The 23,603-nt window shown below is 44.4% G+C and overlaps 1 protein-coding gene across 29 annotated transcripts in view; it reads left to right on the forward strand.

Annotated features, from left to right (window-relative positions):
• Window positions 1-23,603, forward strand: part of LOC139570202 (transcription factor 7-like 2) — a 108,252-nt gene that overhangs the window by 20,248 nt on the left and 64,401 nt on the right. For 21 of the 29 annotated variants that reach the window (XM_071391869.1, XM_071391868.1, XM_071391843.1 and 18 more), the window contains exons 4-5: window positions 16,001-16,102; window positions 22,120-22,179. In XM_071391869.1, the coding sequence (XP_071247970.1) occupies window positions 16,001-16,102; window positions 22,120-22,179 (162 nt within the window). The remainder of the gene's footprint in view (window positions 1-16,000; window positions 16,103-22,119; window positions 22,180-23,603) is intronic. The other 8 variants (XM_071391853.1, XM_071391874.1, XM_071391860.1 and 5 more) reach the window with 1 other exon arrangement.

Here is a 23,603-nt window from a genome sequence, read left to right on the forward strand (position 1 = left end):
CCCACCCCCTCTCAGTATCAAACCAATACCTATTCTCTGATTCAAACACACATTATTTTAACCTCCCATTCTAGCTAAAACAACCAGAGGTCAAGCAGCCAGTTGCATCCCCACTGTTCATTAAGAGTGAAACCTACTATTTAGCCACATTCCTTGCTAGCTTGCTCTCTCTTGCTCTCTCACTCACCCCGCTCTCCCTCTCGGTCTCTCCCTCTCTGCCTTTCTCTGTCCGTCTCCCTCCCTCTCTCTCTCTGACTCTCGCCCTGTCTCTCTCCCCCGTCTCTCCCTAGCTTGCTCTCTCTTTTTTTTTTTGCCGTAGATTTTTACATATATCACAGGCTGGCAGGCTAAGAGCCTGGGACTTCCCCACGCCACACTCCAAGCCTTTGATCCTTTGCTTTGGAGGTAACATCAAAAGGAGAGGCATAGAAAGGCAGCTACTACTGTGAAGTTCAATGTTCAACTTGATGGCTTGGCTGAGGGCTTTTTTTTCTCTCCTCCTCCCGCCGCTGCACTGCTTCCCCCCAGCTGACAGAAACACACAGTTTGTAGCTCAGATTTTTTTCTAGATGATGTTAACCTTTATGGGACCTATCTGGAACAAAACGAGAAGCAAAAAAGAACCTTTATGAATCTGTATCTACGTCACTATAGGTGTATACATAGCTTTATTCATATTAAGTGATTTCCGGTGCCAGGATCTAGCCTTTTTTCCCCGAAAATCTCCCAATATTGCCGAGGGTTGCTTCAGTGCTGGCCCTCGTTGACATAAGAGAGGACATTACTCCGTCTTGTTTGCTACGCGCATGTTCAGGTGTATTCATCTGCCCGTCGGAGAGAGCTGTCAGAATGTGTTAAGGGGAGGAGAACGTCTTCTGTTTAAGCTCCCGTGTTGACATGGGCGTGCCATGCACGCCTTTGTGTTCACTCACTGGAAAACAACTCAGACCTGCTCTTATGACGAAAAATTATTTCAGAATGAGAATATAGATCATATTGGAGCTTAATGGTATAATGTAGTGGGACTCTATGGAGCTAGGGTATATATAGTGTGTCCTCGCTCTGTCTCTCTCTCTCTTTCTCTCCCCTCTCTCTCTCTCTCTCTCTCTAACTCTCTCTTTCTCTCCCCTCTCTCTCTCTCTAACTCTCTCTTTCTCTCCCCTCTCTCTCGCACTCTCTCTTTCTTGCTCACACACATGTTTGGCGTGTCATTAGCCGGTCTGCTGTAAAGCGTGTTATTGGACATGATGAACGGTTAGCCACAGTGTGTAAGCATTTGTTCAGTTGTGTGTGTGTGTGTGTGTGTGTGTGTGTGTGTGTGTGTGTGTGTGTGTGTGTGTGTGTGTGTGTGTGTGTGTGTGTGTGTGTGTGTGTGTGTGTGTGTGTGTGTGTGTGTGTGTGTGTGTGTGTGTGTGTGTGTGTGTGTGTGTGTGTGTGTGTGTGTGTGTATGTGAATGTGAATGAAAAGCTTGGGGCCGATCGATGTCAAGTTCAGGTGTGTCCTCCTCGTAGGTATGGCTAGCTGGCAGACCAGGGGTGGAGGGGTGTGTGGCTGTGGGGGAAGATCGACGAGATACGTGGGAAGGAAGGGCTTGCTGTCAGCCAGCTGGACCTCTTAATCCTATAGCCTTGGGGAAAGGGTGTGTGTGTGTGTGTGTTTGTTTGTTTGTTTGTTTCTAGCAGGTTGGGTGGGTGGGTGTGTGTAATGATCTCCATCCAGCCTGGCTGTTGCACCCCAGCAAAGAGATGCAAAATGAAGCTGATCAATAGATGGCCTTAGCTCGTTATCGACGTATTATCATGGTGTTGGGATTTCTGTCCGTTTTCATGGGGCACTTCGGAGAGATATGAAGAAGGGTGTAACAAAGTGTGTATTTTCAAAAGTTTTTTTTTTCCCCTATCAAGTTTGCATGTTTAAAGTTGGCTATACAGGACAAAGGTCAAACACAGCAGATTGTCACGCTTTCCTATCTTTCTCCCTTTCCCCTACATTTCCCTTGGCCGGTGGAGATAACCCCTAGGAAAACCAAACAGGGAGTTGGTAGAAGACCATATAAAAGATTCATCGGTAATTGGCTTGTGTGCCCACGTTTGTTTGTGTCTCTTGTGAAGGAGGGGGTTTTCAGAGTCAGACAGATCACCCGGTGATTAAGCTATGCAGTAATTAGCCATGAGGTGTCTGTGTGTCTGTGTGTGTGCAAGAGACAGTGGGGGGTGGGGTGGTGGGAGGGGGGTCATTGTCAGTTGATTTGGTGGTGAGGGGTGGGGTACAGAGGGACAGGAGAGGGGCAGGAGAAACACCCGCGCAGCCCGGCCCACGTAGGAGGCTCCTTGACCCTCCCAGAGTCCTGTTTTCACAGCAACGTCCTCCATTTTAATGAGCTCCAATAACCACATCCTTATGACTTATTTATTCATCATAAACTGGGTGGTTCGAGCCCTGAATGCTGACTGACTGAAAGCCGTGGTATATCAGACCGTATACCACAGAGATGACCAAACATTACGTTTCTTACCAGTGTATAATAGCAATAATGCACCTCGGGGGTTTGTGGTATATTGCCAATATACTACTGCTAAGGGGTGTATCCAGGCACTTCGCGTTGAGTCGTGCGTAAGAACAGCCCTTAGCCGTGATATATTGTCCATTTACCACACCACCTCTGACCTTATTGCTTAATTAAGCCCCGACGGGGAAGAGCAAGTCTCCCAATGCTATAATGTGTGTGTTTTAAATGGATGGAAAATATTTGAATCACAGTCAAATGGATGGAATATTTCCCTGTATCACAGTCAATAAGATCAAATTTCCCTCAGGAACAGTAGATTAGTTTAAACTAGGCTTGATGTTTTCTCTAGGATACAGTATATTACAGAGTATTGTAGATTTACAGATTCCTCTGACCACTGGGAGGGTTTCTGCTGTAGTGCAAACTGTCTTCACTGTCTTGGCGGTGTAGTAAAGGCCCTATGCCTGTGTCCTGAAACCATTCTGAATTTTGAGCTGGAACCCTAGTAATGGGCCGCATGAATATGGAGTCTGAACTGCTTCACGGTGTGTGTGTGTGTATGTGTGTGCGTGCGAAAGTGTTTGCGAATGTGTAGAAAACCTTTTGTAGGTTGTGTGTAGAAATGGTCTGTGTATGTGTGTGTTATTCTTTTGTGTTGTTTGAGGGTATGTAGGCGTAGCTGTGGGATCTCTGAGCGTTTTAGTGTGTGTGTGTGTGTGTGTGTGTGTGTGTGTGTGTGTGTGTGTGTGTGTGTGTGTGTGTGTGTGTGTGTGTATGTGTGTGCGTGCGAAAGTGTTTGCGAATGTGTAGAAAACCTTTTGTAGGTTGTGTGTAGAAATGGTCTGTGTATGTGTGTGTTATTCTTATGTGTTGTTTGAGGGTATGTAGGCGTAGCTGTGGGATCTCTGAGCGTTTTAGTGTGTGTGTGTGTGTGTGTGTGTGTGTGTGTGTGTGTGTGTGTGTGTGTGTGTGTGTGTGTGTGTGTGTGTGTGTGTGTGTGTGTGTGTGTGTGTGTGTGTGTGTGTGTGTGTGCGCGCGCGCGCATGTTCTCTAGGCTTTTAGTACTTCACAAGGTCAGTGTATTTTTCTCCTAAAGGAACCTGCGTTCTTTGCTTTATACTCCAATATAATCCTTTTCCAATTTGACGGCCATGGAAGTGTATAGTACCGTAGTTACCTAAAAGTTACCTAACAGGTAAGCTTCTTGTTGTGTCAGGGTGACATCCATCTGACATCACAAGGCCAATCATCATCAGCCTCAACCCATTCAAGGGGGCTGCCATAAGAGGTTTCAGAGCTCTGGCTCAACCTTCAACTTCTTAGTTTATACTTTTAATATTACCACAAGAATTTACACACAACGTACACCTATTACCCAACCTTTTCTTTTGTAACACAGAACGAGCGCCTTGCGTAAAGGGCTCAGGCACACCTAGCCCTGCTGCGCTAGCATGCTGAGCCCACGTAACCGCTATGTAGGTCAGTGTGCTCGAGAATCCACCGGCGGAAGCAGGACTGGGATCTGACTTGAGCTTCTCACCTCAGCCCTGATCTCACTGTGCTGCTCTGGGCTACTGTGGACAAATAGTACAGTTATCAAGCGGATGCGTTCATCCAAAGCCACCTGCAGTTGACACTTTCTGTGTGTTAAGCATTCGCTGGAATTGAAACGATTAGAACCGTTCTCCGAACCACGGTAGATCCAAGAGACCCTTGGAGAGGTTTGTTTTAAGTATAGACTGAGGAAGATGTGGAACCACAGTCTTGGGGAAAAGGCCCAGACACGGAGAGAGTCAGAGAACTAGAGACTGAAGCTGAGATAGAAGCAGTAGCGGCCTGAGACCCGGGCAAGCCGAGCCTGATGTTAAAGATGCTTGTGCTGTTTGTTAGCGTCCCTGGTCTGTCGGAAGAACAGCAGGCCCCTGCAGTCCTCAGCCTCCCAGCTCTATTTATAGAAAGACCCAAAGATACTCTTAATGACACCGCGAGGTAGAGCCAGGGGGAGTTAAAGAAACACAACACTGTTTACTTTCTGAGTCTGTAGGCTGGGAATCCACCAACAGTCTGGAGTCACACTGGGATGATGTCATATCCCTGGAGAAGATGTGAGTGCCCCAGTGTGTCTGTGACTGGGAGTGGGATCAGTGCTTGACTTGGCCAGGAGCTCACAGGAGCTGAGTACCGGCACCTCAAATGTTCTACTGCTTGAGCTCCTGTTCCACTTATAGAATATTGTCTCTAAAGTATTGTGGAGCTCCTGGAGCTGAAATACTCTAGCTCCTACAGTCACTCAGTTTATTTATCATTGGTTCAGATTATTTTGTCTTTCGAACAGACATGTTAATAATAGAGCACTTTACTGCTGTTATTAACTTTTGTTCAATCCTTTTTGGATATTTTCTGGTTGTTGAATGTGTGTTGTGCGTCTTTTGAAACTTGTGTTGCAAGTCCGTGTTTTAAATAGGGCATGTGTCCTCACCTGTTAAGTATAAAGTGGAGGAGCAAGACCACACATATCTGGTGAATCTGTGTTTGAGACCAGAGTTAACATCCAGAACAGGACAGATTAGGAAAGGGTTCAGGGCCACATTTTGAGGAAACAGTGAAAATAATTTCCAAAATAAACCTTTTTTTATGGAAGAGTGCAAAGCCTCAAAGTCTTTTGAAACCAACACAGCTTTGGCCTCGTTGTTTTCAGACAGTTTGTAGAATACGTTTAGAGGATGTGTGGAGGGGTGGGGGAGGAGGTTGCGGTGTGGAGTGGGGGTGTAAGAGGTGAGGAGTCAGGGCCTTGTGGAACCCCCTAGCGGTTCTGGCTTTGGAGTAAATGCAGGCCCAGCAGACCCCTTCCCGCCCCAGGGCACACAAACCCCAGGCCTTCCCATATTCCACTGTTATTTTCCTGGTGCAAAACGCCTCGGGCTATCAGAGCTGGTGGGGCTTGTAAAAAAAAAATACAAATATTTACTCATAAAATGTGTATTAGAAGAACTAAATCAGTCATGAAGAGCCCTCTCGCGTCGACTAACTTTCTCTCAGCTTTGGCTGGACTTTTCCCCCTCCTCTACTGCTCTTCGCTGTTTGCCTGCTTATTTCACTCTTCTTCCTCCCCATCCGCAGTTTTCTGGAGACAAAGCCTACATACGCACCCACCCACACACGCACACACACACGTACGCACACACACATCCTAGAGATTGGGAAAGGGTCTCTCTTTTGACCTGGGGGATTTCAAAGAGTCTGGATTGCATAATTCTTCTCCCCCCCCCCTCAATTACAGAAAATGACTGTTCCCGCCCCAACAAGTGGGTGCATATTTTAGCCCTGCACCTGTGGCCTAGACAAAGGAACCCACAAATATCAACAAGGAAACATATTCGCCCATCGTTTCCCAGTATAATTTGAATCTAGCAGCTGTCCTTAGGAGAATGTGAAGTTAAACAATACAGCTTCTTAGACCTTCTAGTCTTAGTCAACGCCAATAAGACTTGACGCTGGGATAGTGGGATTGACTCTTTTGAATAAAGCTCTTTTATATTTGTTGTTTGATTTGGTGTTATCTGCGAGCTATCATTCTGATCCCAGGCCCCTGTCCCCAGGGTGTTATTGGACATGATGAGCATGTGTTCAGTAATGTGTGTGTGTGTGTGTGTGTGTGTGTGTGTGTGTGTGTGTGTGTGTGTGTGTGTGTGTGTGTGTGTGTGTGTGTGTGTGTGTGTGTGTGTGTGTGTGTGTGTGTGTGTGTGTGTGTGTGTGTGTGTGTGTGGTGAACATGCCTGTCACTTTGTGTTGAGTGTATGCGTATGTTGCTCATTGTAGCCTACATGTCAAAATCTCTGTGTGTGTGTGTGTGTCTGTGTGTGTGTGGTACACAACCACTGCTCTTGTGTCTGTCTGGCGGTGGCTGTGTCATGGCTGTACTATGAGGCAGCAGCGCCCATGGCCACAGATGGGCTGGAGATCTGCTTGGGGTCTCCAGAGCAAGATCCAGGCTCCATATGTAAACCGGAGCTGCTCGCCTCTCTCTCCCGCCGATCTCCCTCTCACGTTGTTTACAGGGCTGGAATGCCTCTAGACCCCGTTTGGCCTGCGACCGGGATTCACTTCATCCTCTCTCGCTGGTCTGTGGGGAATATTTACAGTGTTCCAAGCCACTTTGGCACATTAGGAAGCCTGTTTGTCTGATTGGGGGAAAGCCTCTGCTCTTAATCCAAAAGTAAATTAACAAACCGGTCTGCGCCGAGGCTTGGATTGGATGTGATAAACACGTTAGATGGGGTTTTAACAACAACAGGTTTTACACCATCGACCGTCTCCACAATTCAGGGCAGCTGACTCGGTTTATCGCTAGTAAAATTGCATAAGATTATATTATTTGGTCAGTGTTTTGACGCTTAGTTTATTCATGAAATTCGTACATTTTGGGAAAGCTTTAGTAACATTATGCATTAGACTAGTGTTAATGACATACAGTATGTATCAAAGTATTTCAGGTTAAAATGTTCTAGTAGTCCTCTCGTATTCCAAGTCAAATATTCAGTACTATCGCCCAATTGGTGGTGTGGACGTGGAAGGATGTGTGAGCACTCACAATGCACTCTGTTGTCTCCCGCTGTGGCCTCCTCCTGTATAATGGATGGCACTGGGTTAGCCTCAGCTTGTTTGCATTGTGATGACTGGGTCTCATTCAGCAGCTCAAGCCATGCCAAGCTGAACTTCTGCATCAGTCACTCAAATATGGCAAGCAGACAGTCCAGCAGTTAGACCTTGGTAGTGAAATGTGGGGGCTTGGGGCTATTTTTTAAGACCACTTCTCTATCACTAACTCTCACCCACTTTCTAACCAGTGTGCTTGTCGCTATGGGAAATCTCCAGGCGGAAGAGAGAGAGTTCATCCCTGTGTAAGGATTTAGAGGACTCCCTTGTGTTTCACTTCATCAGAGACAATTGAGTTATTCAGTTCCCATTGTTGGTCCGGTGAGCCGAGGAGGGGCGAAGGGTTAGGAGGGGGGGGACGCCCCCTCCCATGCACAGTGTGTGCTCTGGGTGGCTCTTAGGGGCGGGAGATGCTGGGGGTAAGGGGAGGTAGAAGAGGTAGGGGGCGAGAGAGTTATCCTCCGGAGCAATTTGTCACATTGGAATGGCTCTTGAGTTACCAGGGAGGCCCTCCTAGCAGGAGAGTTTTTCAGGGGGGGAGCAGGGCGTCAGAGAGGGGTCAGGGGTCACTGCCTACTCAAGCCCCGGCGGCGCGTCCGTCAGCAGGCGCTGGGAGGAGGGAGGAACGAGGGAGGAGGGGAAAGGGGGAGGAGGTGGGGTCAGAAAGCTTGCCACTTGCCGGGGCTCCGTTTTCCTTGGCATGCTTGTAAAACCTGCAGGAGGGATTAGCATGTGGGAACATTTGCAATAGCAGCCTGAAGTGGAGCTGCCTGTCAGGGCATGTGCCCCCTGTTTCTCCGTCTCTCACCGCTCCAGCACCACACTCTGGGGTGTCACCTTTCACCCCCCCCCCCCCCCCCCAAACACATACCACCTCAACGGACGTCCCCTCACTCAAGGCCTCCCTGTGGTTGTGTGGATATTTTTGTGCATCTGGACAATAATACTGAAATTGGACAATCATTTGGTTAGTCTAGTCTATGAGAAGAGTTTCCAATGACTGGAATCAGAATTAGGAACGTGACATCCACCAGGCTCTCTGGCACCAGTACACTCTTCGAAAAAAGGTGCTATCTAGAACCAAAAAAAGGTTATTCGGCTGTCCCCGAAGTGTAGCACACTTTCAACAGAGGGTTACAGGTTTTTGTTCTAGATCAAAAATGGGATTCGCCCTGACCGTCTGTCAAGCTTTTATTTTGGTGGTTGTGAGTACTCAAAAGATTATATCATCCAAAAAATATTTAGGGCCATTATCATTACCTTTTCTACATACTTTATATCTGGTTTTAGTCGTTGAGGTTTACACTGGGTTTTTCCATCCATACAATGTATTTCTAAAAAATAAAATACAATAAATACAGTTGAAGTTGGAAGTTTACATACACTTAGGTTGAAGTCATTAAAACTCGTTTTTCAACCACTGCACAAATGTCTTATTAACAAACTATAGTATTGGCAAGTCGGTTAGGACATCTACTTTGTGCATGACACAAGTCATTTTTCCAACAATTGTTTACAGACAGATTATTTCACTTATAATTCACTGTATCACAAGTCCAGTGGGTAAGAAGTTTACATACACTAAGTTGACTGTGCCTTTAAACAGCTTGGAAAATTCAAAAAAAATGATGTCATGGCTTTAGAAGCTTCTGATAGGCTAATTGGCATCATTTTAGTCAATTGGAGGTGTACCTGTGGATGTATTTCAAGGCCTACCTTCAAACTCAGTGCCTCTTTGCTTGACATCATGGGAAAATCAAAAGAAATCAGCCAAGACCTATAAAAAAAAAAATGGTATACCTCCACAAGTCTGGTTCATCCTTGGGAGCAATTTCCAAACGCCTGAAGGTACCACGTTCATCTGTACAAACAATAGTACCCAAGTATAAACACCATGGGACCAAGCAGACGTCCTACCGCTCAGGAAGGAGACGCATTCTGTCTCCTAGAGATGAACGTACTTTGGTGCGAAAAGTACAAATCAATCCCAGAACAACAGCAAAGGACCTTGTGAAGATGCTGGAGGAAACAGGTACAAAAGTATCTATATCCACAGTAAAAATAGTCCTATATCGATATAACCTGAAAGGCCGCTCAGCAAGGAAGAAGCCACTGCTCCAAAACCGCCATAAAAAAGCCAGACTACGGTTTGCAACTGCACATGGGGACAAAGATCATACTTTTTGGAGAAATGTCCTCTGGTCTGATGAAACAGAAATAGAACTGTTGTCCATAATGACCATCATTATGTTTGGAAGAAAAGGGGGGAGGCTTGCAAGCCGAAGAACACCATTCCAACCGTGAAGCACGGGGGTGGCAGCATGATGTTGTGGGGGTGCTTTGCTGCAGGAGGGACTGGTGCACTTCACAAAATAGATAGCATCATGAGGCAGGAAAATTATGTAGATATATTGAAGCAACATCTCAAGACATCAGTCAGGAAGTTAAAGCTTGGTCGCAAATGGGTCTTCCAAATGGACAATGACCCCAAGCATACTTGTGGCTTCAGGACAACAAAGTCAAGGTATTGGAGTGGCCATCACAAAGCCCTGACCTCAATCCTATAGAACATTTGTGGGCAGAACTGAAAAAGTGTGTGCGAGCAAGGAGGCCTACAAACCTGACTCAGTTATACCAGCTCAGTCAGGAGGAATGGGCCAAAATTCCCCCAACTTATTGTGGGAAGCTTGTGGAAGGCTACCCGAAATGTTTGACCCAAGTTAAACAATTTAAAGGCAATGCTACCAAATACTAGTTGAGTGTATGTGAACTTCTGACCTTATGGGAATGTGATGAAAGAAATAAAAGCTGAAATAAATAATTCTCTCTACTATTATTCTGACATTTCACATTCTTAAAATAAAGTGGTGATCCTAACTGACCTAAGACAGGGAATTTTTACTCGGATTAAATGTAAGGAATTGTGAAAAACTGAGTTTAAATGTATTTGGCAAAGGTGTATGTAAACTTCCGACTTCAACTGTATATACACTGAACAAAAATATAAACGCAACATGTAAAGTGTTGGCTCCATTTTTCACGAGCTGAAATTAAAAAAAAAAAAATACCTGACATTTCCCATACGCACATGGCTTATTTCTCTAAAATTTGGTGCACAAATTTGTTTATATCCCTGTTAGTGAGCATTCCTCCTTTGCCAAGAAAATCCATCCACCTAACAGGTGTGTCATATCAAGAATCTGATTAAACAGCATGGCCATTACACAGGTGCACCTTGAGCTGCGGACAATAAAAGGCCACTTTAAAATGGGAAGTTTTTGTTGCACAACGCAATGCCACAGATGTTTCAAGTTTTGAGTGAGTGTGCAATTTGCATGCTGACTGCAGGAATGTCTGTTGCCAGAGAAAGGAATGTTAATTTCTCTAGGTCCAACCGGCCTCACAACCACAGACCACGTGTAACCACGCCATTCTAAAATGGATTAAATAGATTTTTTCCCTCATCAATCTACCCACAATACCCTATAATGACAAAGCAAAAACATGTTTTTATACATTTGAGCAAATGTTTTAAAAAAAATTTGGGGAAGAAATATCACATTTACATAAGTATTCAGACCTTTTACTCAGTATTTTGTTGAAGCAACATTGGCAGCGATTACAGCCTTGACTCTTCTTGGGTATGACGCTACAAGCTTGGCACACCTGTATTTGGGAAGTTTCTCCCATTCTTCTCTGCAGATGCTCTCAAGCTCTGTCAGGTTGGATGGGGAGCGTCACAGCATAGCTATTTTATTTTAAAATAAAGGTTAAATAAATAAAATACAATGTTCAGTGTTTCTCCAGAGATGTTCGATCAGGTTCAAGTCCGGGCTCTGGCTGGGCCACTCAAGGACATTCAGAGACTCCCGAAGCCACTCCTGCATTGTCTTGGCTGTGTGCTTAGGGTTGTTGTTCTGTTGGAAGGTAAACCTTCGCCCCAGTCTCTGGTCCTGAGCGCTCTGGAGCAGGTTTTTATCAAGGATTTCTCTGTACTTTTCTCCTTTCATCTTTCCCTCAATCCTGACTAGTCTCCCAGTCCCTGCAGCTGAAGAAACATCCCCACAGCATGAGGCTGCCACCACCGTGCTTCACCGTAGGAATGGTGCCAGGTTTCCTCCAGAAGTGACGCTTGGCATTCAGGCCAAAGAGTTCAATCTTGGTTTCATTAGACCAGAGAATCTTGTTTCTCATGGTCTGAGAGTCCTTTAGGTGCCTTTATGACAAACTCCAAGTGAGCTTTGATGTGCCTTTTACTGAGGTGTGGCTTACATCTGGCCACTCTACCGTAAAGGCCTGATTGGTGGACTGCTGCAGAGATGGTTGTCCTTCTGGAAGTTTCTCCCATCTCCACAGACAAACTCTGGAGCTCTGTTAGAGTGACCATCGGGTTCTTGGTCACCTCCCTAACCAAGGCCCTTCTCCCCCGATTGCTCAGTTTGGCCCAGGGGGGCAGCTCTAGGAAGAGTCTTGGTGGAGGCCACTGTGTTCTTGGGGACCTTCAATGCTGCAGACATTTTTTAGTACCCTTCCCCAGATCTGTGCCTCGACACAATCCTGTCTGGGACCTTATATAGACAGGTGTGTGCCTTTCCAAATCAGTCAATTGAATTTACCACAGGTGGAAACAGGATACACCTGAGCTCAATTTCGAGTCTCATAGCAAAGGGTTTGAATACTTATGTAAATACGGTGTTTCTGTTTTTTATTTATAATAAATTAGCAAACATTTCGAAAAACCTGTTTGTCGTTATTGGGTATTGTGTGTAGGATGATGAGGCATTTTTTTATTTAATACATTTTAGAACAAGGCGGTAACGTAACAAAATGTGGAAAAAGGGAAGGGGTCTGAATAATTTCTAAATGCACATTTTTTAAGCGTCCAGGATTTCAACGGCAGAAAAGTCCCTGGGGTTCTACATGGAACCCAAAAGAGTTCTACCTGGAACTAAAAAGGGTTCTCCAATGGGATAGCTGAATAACCCTTTTGGAACCCTTTTTTCTAAGTGTGTACGGTGTCTTCAGAAAGTGTTCACACCTCTTGACTTTTTCCACATTTTGTTGTGTTACAGCCTGAATTTAGAATGGATTCAATTGTGATTTTTGTTTTTGTTTGTTACTGGCCTACACACAATACCCCAGAATGTAAAATTGGATTTAATTCAAAATTAAAAGCTGAAATATCTTGAGTCAATAAGTATTTAATCCCTTTGTTATGGCAAAAACGTAAATACGTTCAGGAGTCACATAAGAAGTTGCATGGGCTCACTCTGTGTGCAATAATAATGTTTACTGTGATTTTTGAATGACTACCTCGTCTCTGTACCCGACACATGCAATTGTCTGTGAGGTACCTCAGTCAAGCAGTGAATTTCAAACACAGAATTGTGAAAAGAATAATGGGCAAATGTTGCACAATCCAGGTGCGCAACGCTCTTAGAGACTTACCCAGAAAGACTCAAAGCTGCCAAAGGTGCTTCTACAAAGTATTGACTTTAGTGGTGTGAATACTTATATAAATTAGATATTTCTGTATTTCATTTTCAATAAATTTGCAAAAATTCTTAGAAACATGTTTTCATCTTTCATTATGGGGTATTGTGTGTAGATGGGTGAGAGAAAAATATATATTTAATCTATTTTGAATTCAGACTGTAACATAATGTAGAATGGTATGAATACTTTATGAAGGCACTGTATATGCTGTTCTGAGTTACCTCACATCACTCTCAAGTGCCTCCGTCTCCCCGTCCCTTCATGGCAATTAATACCCAATGTGGGGGGTCTGTAAAAACCACAAGACCACAATCACTGGAGCTTTACAAGTCGTCTTTTCCACTAGGGCTGGGAATTGCCAGGGACCTCACAATATGATATTACCACGATACTCAGGTGCCGATATGATATGTATTGCGATTCTCATGATTCTATATGTATTGCGATTTTTATACTGCGATTTTACTGTGATTCGATGTTCCAAAACATATTTCTCACCATATGTCTGCTGCAGAAGAACAAGAGAGAGTCATGATAAAACGAGTTTTGATCAATCATAGAAATACAAGTGCTGAAAACAAAATGGCTTCCTATTTAAAAAGAAGATGATGAACAAGCCTTGAAGGAAAAATAGTTTCGGTGCAGGTACAGCCAATTAGCGCAAAGTAATATTGTGATATTGTCAAAACGATACGATATATCATAAAAAATAATATCACAATATGTAACTAGCGATTCCACCCCTTGACGCACAAACATACCGTTGCAGTAAAAGCCTTGCGGGGGTCATAAATGAGTCGTTGTGGAGGCAGCCGGAGTTTTTGTTACAGGGGCTGAGGCAGAGGACGGGAGTCAGGCAGAGGACGGGAGTCAATAACTCCCTCCAGCACAAACCACAGCAAAGCACCCTGCAGTGAACCCTCTGCTAATTACCACTGATTTATCCACGGTCTCAGGAAGGGTTGTGGCACACACACAAATACAGACGTCACACACACACACACACACACACACACACACACACACACACACACACACACACACTTTCTGACGTAGTAACAAACACAGCAACACACAAGTGTACAGATTTCTTCTAGCACAGGCCCTTACATAGAGGACAGAGAGTAGCTCTGATTAGGTAGTTGAATAGGCTACAGGAAAGGAGCTGTCGGATAGCGGGCAGCAGAAGGGCCATAGTGATTGTTTTATTTAGAGGCTAAGGATAGGGACACTGACGTATATGGAATGACAACATTCCAATTCTAGCTCCGGCCAAGTTTTTTGGACGGAATCCTAGCCCAGCAGTTGATGTTCCCTTTGCATCAGAGGCCAAGATACAAGGCCAACTCGACTTGTCAGAAGTTTCCTTTGGGGGGACCTGGTGTGGTATAAGGCGGCATACATTACGGTGCTACTTTTTATATCGAGTTTACTTCAAATCCATTTTTCATGCGCCGGCCTGTGGTCCCAAGGTTAAGAAACGAGTCCGGAACCCTCCAGTGTTTCCACTAGCCAACTCTAACGACCCCTTTCTCTCTCTCTCTCTCTCTCTCTCTCTCTCTCTCTCTCTCTCTCTCTCTCTCTCTCTCTCTCTCTCTCTCTCTCTCTCTCTCTCTCTCTCTCTCTCTCTCTCTCTCTCTCTCTCTCTCTCTCTCTCTCTCTCTCTCTCTCTCTCTCTCTCTCTCTCTCTCTCTCTCTCTCTCTCTCTCTCTCTCTCTCTCTCTCTCTCTCTCTCTCTCTCTCTCTCTCTCTCTCTCTCTCTCTCGCCTTATTCTCTTGGTGTCAGTTTTCCTATCTGGTTGTGTTGTTCTCCCTGTACATATTTAGTTGTTGATCATGTTCTATCAACTGTACAGGGTTTTATAGTTCTTTTTTATGTCATATTTTTCCATTCATATTTTGACTGCCCTCATTCCCATTAGTAGTGTGTCCACAGCCCCACATGCAAATTCAGGGAACTCCTGTCACCGTTTGACATATTGGTTTGAATACCTATTTGAATGTACTCTCCGTCAGTCAGCAGTATGGAAAGGTCAATGGTTCTTACACAGTGCGCCCTAGCATGATATTTAGTAGTTCTATTTCTCACACCGTACAGTAAGTGCCTGTTTGACCCTGTTGACCCCCTGGGGCTCTCTCTGAGCGCAGGCAGGCAGCTGAGGTGATCTCAGTCTGTGCCCCCTCCGACTTGGTAGACCTGACATTCGTAAGGCAAGAGTAGTCTATAGCAGGGTCACCCCGGAAGGATCACTGTGTCAAAATGTAATGGGAGCATTAGCTATAGTCAAAGAGCAGGCACAGCAAATAGAGGTCTAGAAGGGAAAGCATTCGGCTGTGGGTAGTGGAATGAGCGGGGGGGGTATTATACTTCCACTATTGCATTATATGAGTACCCTTTTGAGAGTGTCCTTGAATCCTTTGAAGGTAAATAGTCAGTATGACCTGTTGACAAAGAAGACATTGGTCACAATACTTAAGATGCTAGGCTTCTTCTTTATGAAGTTCTTGCCGCTGTAAAGTTTTCTCTTCCTCCTGCTTCCTTCCGCGTTACAGTCCAGGAAACTAAGTATGGTTGACTATGTCACCAAAACGATTGGCATATCATCTGATTTAAAGGGCTCCACCCAGTTTATGAGAAAATTGTCCATGTATTTATCTACATCTTGTGTGTGTCTCTCTCACTCTCGCTCACTCCCACTCTCTCGTGTGTGTGTGAGTGTGTGTGTGTGTCACTCAGTCCTGATAAAGGCCAAGTCAATTATTCACTGGGACAGTCACTAGGTAGAGTCAGACCCATAACAGCTTGCCGTGGCTCCACAGTGCACCGTTTTATGAGGTTGGCCAATAAAAGTCATTCAAGTCACCTGGAATCCCAGAGTGGTCACATTTATGGCATTAAGTCATTCTAAACCCATAATCCACTTACAGTAGCCTTCACAGAAGCAGTGATTTAGCCTACCTCAGATTTGGAACGGTTCTAATTCTTGAACGGATGCCATAGAACACAACTGTACCCCCTTCAAACTGCTAGGACATGTAGTTCTCTTTTTTAATGTCTGTAATAAATGGTTTCAATCTAATGTCGTTTTTTGGGGGCGGGGACTAATATGACACCGAAAACGCAATGTTATGATTCCTCTCAATCCATATGAAGAGCGTGTACTTGTTCCTGAGGCAAAACCTCAGGAACAAATTTAAGTTTGTTTTTACTTTCTTTCATGTCATCTCTTTTAAAATGTTGATTCCTTTTTGTTAAATGTTTTTTTTTTTATTACTTCCTGCATCGTTAACGTGTTCTTTTTTTTCTTTCTCCACTTTGTTTCTTTCTCACCATCTAGTACCTACAGATGAAATGGCCCATGCTAGACGTTAACCACGGAAGTCTTCAAAGTAGACAAGCACTTAAAGATGCCCGGTCCCCGTCACCGGCGCACATCGTTGTAAGTAACACCCTGCTTTAGTCCTTTACATTTCTCTACCTCTTTTTCCCTCTAAGACGGAATGACAACCCTTCTACTGTATCCCGTTGTACACCTCTGTATACCCTCTTTTTCCAACACAAAACCTGTTGAATGGATGTCAGTGACTAACTGAAATACCTAGAGAGATGGCTGTCTTCCTGGAAATGACAGTCACTCACTAACCAGCCAAGATATTTTAAACCCGACCAACAGAGGTAGCTACTCATCATATTTTTAGAGGGGTGTCTTGCTTATATAAAGCATTTTGGGGGCTATAATAATTATATTGATTGTACTGATTGCGTAAAGCCAGTGGTAAGATCATGGGAAAGGCAAAGCTCACTTGGGATAAGCTGTTGGCTGTAGTGGAGTTGGCAAAGTGGCAGGTGACCATTGCTCTTTGGACGGCCACGCCGCTTCGGATGCAGTGTGTCGACACAAGGCCCCGCCCAGCCCTTACTGTACAGTAGAGTTTGGAGCCGGATAAGGATAAAGATATGAACCTTATAGGAAACCTATGGAGATGACCCATAACCTCATGGAAGGTTTATTCTGCTGACTTCATGAGCACGGTGTAGGCGGAGTTATAGCCACGTGGTTAAAGAACCCACGCTGCTCACATTCTGGCACCCAGGCTGGCTACGTGACTATTGGACCGTGATAGGGTCGTGAAAACTGAATCCTTGTTGTCTAATAGACCATGTTGAAATTTAAAAGGCCAGTTCTCTGTTATACTGTTCTGTTTCTCACTTTCCTGGCTATTAAGACAGGTCAATGGGACAGTAACATGGTGAGGAATATCAATCCGATGTGTGGCATGAATGTTAAAGGTGTTAACAAGGTGACTAAGAAGTGCCTTAGGCCAGAATTAGCATAGTGGGTAGCATTGTTTCTAGAGTTACATCACCAACGTTAATGTTCATACATGGTGTATATGCAATATTATCGGACATATACTTGGTTTAGGCTACGCTATAGACCCATTGGCCCGTATTCATAAAGCTTTTCCGAGTATGAGTTTTGATCTAGGATCAGTTTGAACTTTTGGATCATCGCAAAGAAGATTACATGGACACGGGGGAACTGATTGGAGATTAGTTGTCTTACTCTGACATGATTTATTTAGAGTTCACCACATAGCTGACCCTGTGTTGACCCATGGAGCGAACACGTAGTCTACATTTGTTTAGCGCTTGAGTTTTTACGCAAAGACTTGAACATTTAGTGGCATAACTGTCAAGGCACTGTCTTCACGTACATCACTGTTGGTATTTGCTAAGTATAGACAGTTTTTATGAGCCACAATAAAAATACTATCAGAAATGGTTTCCAGTTCAACATTAATAGAAAGTTGGCAAGCCAGCCCTCTTGGTCTTTTGCCCAGTTTCGTTAAGTACATACAATTTAAAATAGGCTGTTTATTTGAAACAGAAACCTTGTCAAAAGTTATGCTAAGACAAAGAGATGGCGATGACAGTGCTCTAAAAAACACAACAACTAAACTCAGTAGGAGAGTCCTACCTTATCCTCCGAGAGACGCCAGTGTTATTTTTATACCGTAAAGTTCAGGGGGCCCTACTTGGACGGTTATTTTAAGAGACATACATCTCCTCTGAAATCATTAAGCTGGTAGGAGGCAGTTAAGTTGCAGGTAAATACTTCTGTTTTTATTCCTCCATGAGTCATATGGCTGTAAATACTTATCACCTCACGTCTTCCATTGCTCCTTAGTACCGGGGGCTTGAAGAGGACTTTCCTAAGATGACATCCAACACACGGTTCCGGTTCAAATGCCTCGTGCTCAGAATACATTAGCGTCTCGTTGCGCCAGCAAACGTGTTTATCTCATTGTTTATTATATTATTTATTTTGATTGATCGGTACCATCTGTGATTTGTTTGATCAAGAACCGGGGGGGGGGGGGGGGGGGGGGGGTGTGTAAGATCAGAGGTGTTGCTGCACCAGCACACACTTGCTGTTAGAGTAAGTGATTCAATTGAATGTGAGATGAAGCTTGTTTTGTTATTTCCCCTCCCGCCCTTCCTCTCCATCTATCTCTGACTGAGGGGAGTTGGATTTAATGTTTCCCTGGTTTGCATCATTCCGGTGTTAGCAACGTATAGACAGATGGGTATGGTCAGGGATAACAGCACCTTGCGCCTTCGTGTCTCAGTCAGCGTGTAAATGTATAGATCGCAACCCCCTAACCAACATGGCCTATATGTTACTCTACGTGATCCCCTTATCAATAAATTGAGCAGTAAACAGTGGTTTCTTTTTGCTTTTAAATGGGAAGAACCTTGACCTCTTTGGCTAGGAATATGCTGTCTGCACTGCAGCGATAAGAGCCAGCCGATAGGCACCGAAGATAAGGAGAAGTTCAAGTGACCCTTCAACAATCTTAGAAAAAGTCAGAGACAGTGAAACAGTAAATAAAACAAAAAGATCAAGTTTGAGACATACAAATGCTAAATTGAGCAGAGAGAGATGGAGTAGGACAAAGACAGATGGACAGATACACAGAATGAAACAAAAATGGACTATCTTGTGAAGAGTCTCTGGGTAGGTCAGTTTCTGGGGTAGAAGTGGGTGGAGCTCTTGAGGGTCAGCCATGAAGGGAATGGAGGAAGTGACCTCGCAAGGGCTTGTCGTTACGAGGCTGCGTGGTTTGCCCATCACCTCCACGCTCGCAAAGGGAGCACGCCAGGGCTTTTGAAGTGTCTGACCGCCCTGCGGGGCAGCCTCCAAACCACTGCCGCTGAACTTTTAGACCATTGGCTGAATGTTATTATTTATTGATATGTCTATTGATGTGATTTTTTTACAGAAAGGAACCCAGGGAGAGACATTTTTGTATTGTGCATCTGCCTCACACAGTCAACAGTCCGAGATATTGTGGGAAATAGACCCTCAGTCCGTAGTCATACAGTTCCTAATGTTATCTTCATGTGACACATCATGAACACAGTCTCAAAACTCAATGAGTTGACAGTCATCTTCATTATTGGTGCACCACAGATAACCAATTGGCTGATGTTTTATGCCACTTTTTCTAGTAGCTTAGAGGTGGGATTTGTTTTTAGACAGATTTATGATTTGTTACGGGATTTGTTGTGTGTGTGTGTGTGTGTGTTCCACCACATCACAGTCACTGCTGCGACTCAGTCAGTCATCATAGCAGTGGCCAGGCATAAAACGGGGGTGTTCTGGTCATGCCATTTCTCAACACGTACAAGTTAAGAAAAGTACTTTACATTTCTACTCTGTATAAAGACTAGAAAAGGGTAAGGGAATGTAAGAAAGGTGACGTCACTTGTTGTTGGCTTTAAAACATTGAGTCATCTTCTTAGTCAGTCATCTGACAAAGTAAATTATAGGCTATGTGATGAATAGCCTTCATTTCGCAACCACTTTAGACTTACTATTATGGTGCAAGTCAAACATTCTTAACAATGTTTCTTAAATTGACATGCTGGGAACTGGGGCAGAAATACGCATATGTTTGAGAGCGAGAGAGTGCACGTGCGCACACACACACACAGTCCTTTTGGTAGAGTCTTGTTTAGGCCAGACAATGTCTGCATTGTTTTCTGGGCTTTCACTAGCAACAGGGGATGGGCTGGAGTGTTAACCATTTCCCAATTGGGCCTCCGTGTAGTGTGTGTGTGTGTGTGTGTGTGTGTGTGTGTGTGTGTGTGTGTGTGTGTGTGTGTGTGCGTGCGTGCGTGCGTGCGTGCGTGCGTGCGTGCGTGCGTGCGTAATTAGCTTTGAGGAAGTGATGGAACCTGACCATTACATCTATGTATGGAAAGACCTCCCACCTGAGGCTTTCTAACCAATGAACACTCGGCTTTCACGTTGCAGGCCCTTTTGTCACTCCGTATAAAGTGCACTGGAAGAAGACCTACAGAAACGAGTGGGAGCTGGCTTGAAATGAAGTGCCCATCCCTACATTTTGAAATAGAATAGATGTGTTCAGGAAATGCCCACAATGACTTCTCAGTCCCCAACTGTGGCTGAACGGCTTGGCCGGTCATCCTTAGAAAAGAAGTGGCCTCTTGCCCACTCTGCGTCCATCTTTATGTATGTTGTGACAAGTTAAATAAAGATTTATCTCCTCCCTCTGAATCACAGTGCACCTGGGTTGTACAGACAATAGCCCTTTGGGTTGGAAGCCCTGGTGTGAAATCCTGGCCTCCTTCACTGTTAATGAGCGCCCCCAGGGTCACAGACTGGAGACACTGCCCTCACTGTTTACGAGAGGAGATCTCTCTCTCTCTCTTTCACATTCTCTCTCTCTATCGATATTTCTCTCTCTCTTTCTTGATCTTTATCTCTCTCTGTCTCTGTCGCTCTGTCTCTCTCTCTTCTCTGTTCCTTGCTCTGAAACTCCCCTCAACTACAGTCTGTAAGCTCTGGCTAGTCTGAGCAAAGTCAGTGGTAGCGTTATCACAGATGTGTTCAATGGTGTCTGTTGTTGTGGCAGCAGTGCTTTATGCCAGAGCTGTTGGTAGGAGACATGGCCTCACCCTGAGACAGGGGGCTTTGTGCCTCCTATGGACACCCAACCAGGCCTTTGCACTGTCCACTGTCTCAGACGAGACTGTCAGGCTGACATCACAACCAACTTAGGTGCCAAATGTGAGACCAGCCGAGACGAGACGTGTGTCAATCATGGGAACTGTGACGAGAGGGCAGTAGGGGTTTGCTGTTTCACTCAGTGAAACCTAATCTAGACAAAGTCATTGTTTCTCTACGACACCGAATGTCCAGTTGTTTACGAACACCCCAACGACAGTCAGTGGCTGCTAAGCAGACGACAGAGACATTTCTAGAGAAGTAGCATCCAGATTCTGACCTGTAATAGCGGGAAGCCTATTTTCTCCACCGTTCGTTGTCATCCGATTTGCACGGAGAAATGTGGATAGCGGCTTTGAAACTCACAGGAATAGTTGACAAGTCATTGTCCTCTTTACCTCTGAATGGTATTTTAGCGGTTATAGCCCTTGTGAACTAAGGCCTCCCTGGGGAATGTGTGACGGAGATCTAGAATATGTAACGGAGATCTAGAATGTGTGACGGAGATCTAGAATGTGTGACGGAGATCTAGAATGTGCGACGGAGATCTAGAATGTGCGACGGAGATCTAGAATGTGCGACGGAGATCTAGAATGTGTGTGCGTGTGTGTGTAAGCACTGACAATACTGTAAGCCTGTTCCGAGAATTGACTCATTGACCTTAGTGCAGAGTGACCTGTACACGACAGTAACTTAATGTATGAGGTTTCGGTATATGGAGAAACACACTAACCTAGGTGGTCCAGTAGGGTTTTGTGTGTGTCTGAATGACTTTGCACAATGTGATTAGTGTGCACGTGTTGTCTGTAAACTGATGCATGAACTCTCCTTCCCTGTTTCTCTTCCTTTTCCCTCTTTTTCCCTTTCCTTTTTCCATGCCCTTCATATCCTGATTTTAGAGTGATTTCAAATGTGATTTGGCTGTTAGCTGCACACCTACCGACATGCACAGGAAGACATCTTCCCATGTTCACCCTAGTGCACGCTGCAGTCTCCTAAGTCAATGTCTTTGAACCAGCAGCAAGAAACAGCCAAGTTACTCCAGTGTTAACAACTAGCCAGCCAGTATAACAGCCATGTAACCAACCCAGGGCCAACCCATGTTCTCATATTCTCTCTGTGTAATGTGTGTGTGTGTATAAGGAGAGTTAAGGCACCCTAGAGAAAGAAAGCTGAGGTACTGAAAAGGAAAGGAAATAGACGTTTTAAATAAATGAATAGCCTAGCTAGTGAAAAGGGGGGGTGCATTAGGCTTAAGTGAGAACACATTCCTTTGCATTCATGTCCCTGGTAGGCTAGGATGATGATGTGTGTGTGTGTGTGTGTGTGTGCGTGTGCGTGCGTGTGTGTGTGTGTGTGTGTGTGTGTGTGAGCTGATATAATTGTGTGACTCGGCAACGTCCGTCTTTGCCTTTCAGGGGCCCTTCTGCTTGGAATTCCCCGGACAGTCAGATCTGAGCCTTCACCAATTTCAGTTGGTGAGAACTTTGAATTCCAAGTATCTTGCTAGCTGGTTGATGATGCCAAATAACAACTGACAAATGATGATGATGATGATTATTTTTTTTAAATAATAATAATAGTCATTCTAATGATAGCCTAATCATGCTATGTTGTTGTGTTTGCTGCTGATTGAGTGTGCTGTTGCTGCATTGTTGTTGACTTGCTTTTTGTTGCTCTGTAATGGGGGCTGGTGCAGATATTTTGGGGGATACTTATCAAGTTTCAAGTGCCTATTGACTTTTTTACCCTGGTTCTCACACCAAATATGTACTGATGTCTTGTGCAACACATACATGCCTAGTTCTCTGACAACCCTGATTTCCAGAGATGGTTTAGAAAACTGTGAACTGTGTTTTGTAAGTAATTGGCTTGTAAACCCACTCTAGCGTTATGATAGTCGGTGTAGCCTAGCTCCGTTTGCTGACTGTGCTTTGTAGCTAACATCAGATGGTTTAGAATGTTTACTCTCGAGGTAGTATTACGCTCTCTGTCGATAGAGGATTGTATCATTTGCTTTAAAACAGTGCCAAAGTGTCTGTTGATTATAAGGAAAACTCCACCCAGAAAATATTTTGGGGTAATTTGTTTCATTAGTCCGTTGTTGACATAGTCCCAAAACTTTCAAACTATAGAAATCATCTGCGGATGCAACATGCATCATACTGGGATGATTTATGTATTTTGAAATGTACGTATTTTGGGACTATGTCAACAGACTAATGAAACAAATACAAAAATATACTTTTTTGGTGGTATTTTACTTTAAGTCTATACTGTTTGAACATGGTATAGATTGATGATTTCAGGTCCACAAAGGTTTCTGTCAGACAGTATAGTGTATTTATTCTGAGGTTTTTGGTAATTATTTTTTCACATATTATGAGATGTCAATCGTTTTCCAGTCTTTTGCTGAAGGACTGTATTCTGTGTTCGTGTTTGAATTACCATCCGGGAGAGAGAATCTCTTTCTGTTCTCTTTTCATCTATTTCTCTTAGCAGCTGTCTTGAAGAGGATTCTCTTTATTATCGTCATCTGAATGCAGAGCCAGCGAGAAGTTAACTAGGGAGTGGAGTGTGTGAATCTCTCTCTCTCTCTCTCTCTCTCTCTCTCTCTCTCTCTCTCTCTCTCTCTCTCTCTCTCTCTCTCTCTCTCTCTCTCTCTCTCTCTCTCTCTCTCTCTCTCTCTCTCTCTCTCTCTCTCTCTCTCTCTCTCTCTCTCTCTCTCTCTCTTTTCTGAATTGTTCTCCTGTCGTCAGGAGCCATCCACGGACCATGAATAGTCAGGGCCTGTTTCATTTCTATATTACTACTTTTTCAATTATGGTTCCCTTCTTGACGTACCCAAACGGTCAGAGTTTGAATGGAGCAGGACATAATGGTTAGCCTTCATCTGCAGAGC

The sequence above is a fragment of the Salvelinus alpinus genome, chromosome 3 (assembly GCF_045679555.1).
Source record: "Salvelinus alpinus chromosome 3, SLU_Salpinus.1, whole genome shotgun sequence".
Lineage (NCBI taxonomy): Eukaryota > Metazoa > Chordata > Actinopteri > Salmoniformes > Salmonidae > Salvelinus > Salvelinus alpinus.